The following is a 3,006-nucleotide window of genomic DNA, read 5'->3' as shown; positions in this document are numbered from 1 at the left end:
GAGAGCAGTAAGTGAGGTCCGGTGTTTGCGGAGTTTAAGTGAGGTCCGGTGTTTGCGGAGTTAAGAACAGCTTCAAGAAGAATATAATCAATGTCACTGAATTGTTCATGTACAAACGGCTGAAATGGTGTATGGTTTGCTGTGTATATTATCAACAAGAACTACAAAATAAAAAGAGGGAGTGGCTTCAAGGAGGAGGCGATACGAGCTTGGTTTTCAGAAAAGGTCAGGCTTGGATCACAGGGAGAGTGATATCATCTAACAGCCTGAGTAGAGGCGAAGTGATGGAGTGAAATCCAGAGGCCAGGAGGCTTCTACTGCACATCATCTTGCTCATGATGCTCACCTTCAGTAACCTTCAGCCTTTCCTCTACCTCCAGAGGGGGTGTTGGGGGGCACTTCAGGGAAAGAAGCCATCTTTCACGATCTCCAGAACTGAGAACTTTGGTCATCTAGCGAGTCTGGGTGCCCAAGGCCTAGACAGCGAGGGAAGGTAATTTGTGGAATTTAGGGACAGTGGGAAAAGTCGAGGGGCGGGGCCAGGCTAGAAGTCTGCCTCCTGAGACATGGCAGGTGGAAGGGAGGAAACCTAGAGACTGGGCCTACTGTAGACCTTTGGAATCCTGCCTCCAACTGGGCGTGGCTTTCTGCACTTCAAGGACGCGGCCTTTCGTGAATGGACGAGGCCACGTTCTGGGGCGTGGCTTGTCACCTAGAGCCCCGCCTGTTCTGGGCGTGGCTGGGACGAAAGGGTGGGGCTGTGCTCCCTTAGGGCGTGGCTTGTGGAATCTCAGAACACTGCAGACTCGGGGCAGGAGCGCGAGTCTCCCGGCGCGGGGTTCCTCCCACGCAGCCTCTCATTCAAACGATGCCGAAGGGACGGCGCGGTAGCCACAGCCCCACGATGAGCCAGCGGCCAGCCCCGCCCCTCTACTTCCCATCCCTCTATGACCGAGGCATCTCTTCTTCCCCGCTCAGCGACTTCAACATCTGGAAGAAGCTTTTTGTGCCTCTGAAGGCAGGCGGGACGCCGGCTGGTGGGGCGGCGGGGACCCGGTCCCTGCCCCAGGCGACCCCGGCGCTGCCACCGCCGCCGCCCGGCCTGGGTCCCCCCAGCGAGCGTCCCTGTCCCCCTCCCTGGCCCTCCGGCTTGGCCACCATCCCCTACGAGCCCCTGCGGTTCTTCTATTCGCCGCCGGGGCCAGAGGCAGCTGCCTCGCCCCTGGTGCCTGGACCCCCAACCTCCCGGCTAGCCTCTGCCTCTCACCCTGAGGAGCTGTGTGAGCTGGAGATCCGGATCAAAGAGCTGGAGCTGCTCACCATCACTGGGGATGGCTTCGACTCCCAGCGCTGTGCGTGATCTCCCGGGACCTCCTGGCCCACCCTTAGCCTGCCCTGGGCTCCTCCTGGATCCATGCCCTATCCCAGAATGTGACCCTGGACACAGACACCACGCCAGCCTTTCTATCAAATCCATCCCTCAGAACCTAGACTCCCCACATCATAGATTTCAACCAACTCCTACCATCACTACAAATCCGTACTTCCGGAGTCCTTTGCTGTCCCATACTCCATCCTACCTCTTTCCTGAACCCTTTCTCTGGACTCTGAGCCCTCAAACATGGAATCCCACCCACTATCACTCTTATCTTGAACTATACACCACTTCTGTGTGCTTGTGTTTTTCTCATCCACTAAAGACCACCGCTCTGTTAGTGTTTATCATGAGAGGAAGGGGAAGTAGATGAGAATCAGAGGGCCCATAGCGGGAGGTGGAAACTGTGAAGGTCTGGAAGGCTCAAAGGCATTCACAAAGCACCTTTGGGGACAGCCCACTTCTCTATGCTGAAGGGCAACTTCCTGCTACCTGCCTGGCACTGGAAGCCCACCCTCTGGCCAGGGCCTTAGACTCCTCCATCTAACCACAGACTTAGGGACCTGAACCAAGACAGCTTTCTATGGTAGGGATGTGGGCAGATTCCTCTGGTATGCACGCTGACTAGTTCCTCCGTACTGGAAGGCAAAGTTGTTAAATCCATTTCTACTTCCAGAAGGAACACAGTAGCCACAGACTCTCCAGCCAGCTTTGTCATTCCCATCAGCTCTTTTGGATAAGGCTTGCTTTGCATTTGACCACTGGAGAAGTACAGACAGTTCTAGAAAGACCACCTCCACTATTGTATAAAAAAGTTAAAGTGATCCCTTTGCCACCAGAGGCATCTCTAAGCTAAGGCAAAGATGTGCCCTGGGTTCCTGTTGAAGCGGTCGGTCACCAGTGAGCAGTTTCTATTGGTCATTGCAATTCCCACCTGCAGCTGTAGAGATCATTCAGCAATTTAAAATTGCCATAGACAGTTTTTTCCATAAGTACACTGCTGCCTATCACATAGGGAGGTGAGAATGAATCATCCCTGAATTCATCTCCAGAGCCATGGAAAGAAATCCCTAGAAACACGGGCTTTCCTCAGACCTGAATTTCTTAATTATAGATTCTCCAATCAAATGTGTTTTGGCTGTTAGGTGGTTTCTTTCTCCTAACTTGAATGACAGACAAATGGGTTTGGGGGTCATGTAGGGAGCACAAAAGAATCCCAAAAGTCTTGGTTTGGAAGTGCTAGGGAAAAAACCCCAAAACTAAACAAAAACTCTACAGCTATCTTTGTTTTGCTCTCCTGCAGATAAATTCTTGAAGGCGCTAAAAGATGAAAAGTTACAAGGACTGAAGACCAGGCAGCCTGGAAAGAAGTCGTCCTCTCTCTCCTGAGGAGCTGCCCACTAGGGCCTGGGCAGTAGAGTAGCCTCTTTAGGTGTTAGTGCTTAGATAATGTGTTCTGTTTGTTGTCATTTCAAAGATGGTTATTTTCTGTTCTGTATTTACTACTGTTCTTGTTGCTCCCAGTACTTACTGCACATATATACGGTGCCCGCTTGAGTGGTAAAACTTCTGGTCTCTCTCCTCTCTGTGCTGTGGACCCTCTTCTACTGGAGACACTTATTCATGGGGAC

General features: G+C 52.4%; 1 protein-coding gene across 1 annotated transcript; it reads left to right on the top strand.

The window, feature by feature from the left end:
• The first annotated feature begins 868 nt into the window (after positions 1–868).
• LOC102818508 (chromosome unknown open reading frame, human C11orf91) lies at positions 869–2,764 on the top strand. Its single transcript, XM_006864877.1, has 2 exons — positions 869–1,352; positions 2,679–2,764. Exons 1-2 carry the CDS (start codon positions 869–871, stop codon positions 2,762–2,764), a joined length of 570 nt encoding a protein of 189 aa, XP_006864939.1.
• Positions 2,765–3,006: the final 242 nt, after the last annotated feature.

Source organism: Chrysochloris asiatica, unplaced genomic scaffold, assembly GCF_000296735.1.
Source record: "Chrysochloris asiatica unplaced genomic scaffold, ChrAsi1.0 scaffold00072, whole genome shotgun sequence".
In the NCBI taxonomy this organism is placed as follows: Eukaryota; Metazoa; Chordata; class Mammalia; order Afrosoricida; family Chrysochloridae; genus Chrysochloris; species Chrysochloris asiatica.
The sequence above is the reverse complement of the archived record's forward strand: the minus strand, read 5'-3'. Positions and strand labels throughout refer to the sequence as shown.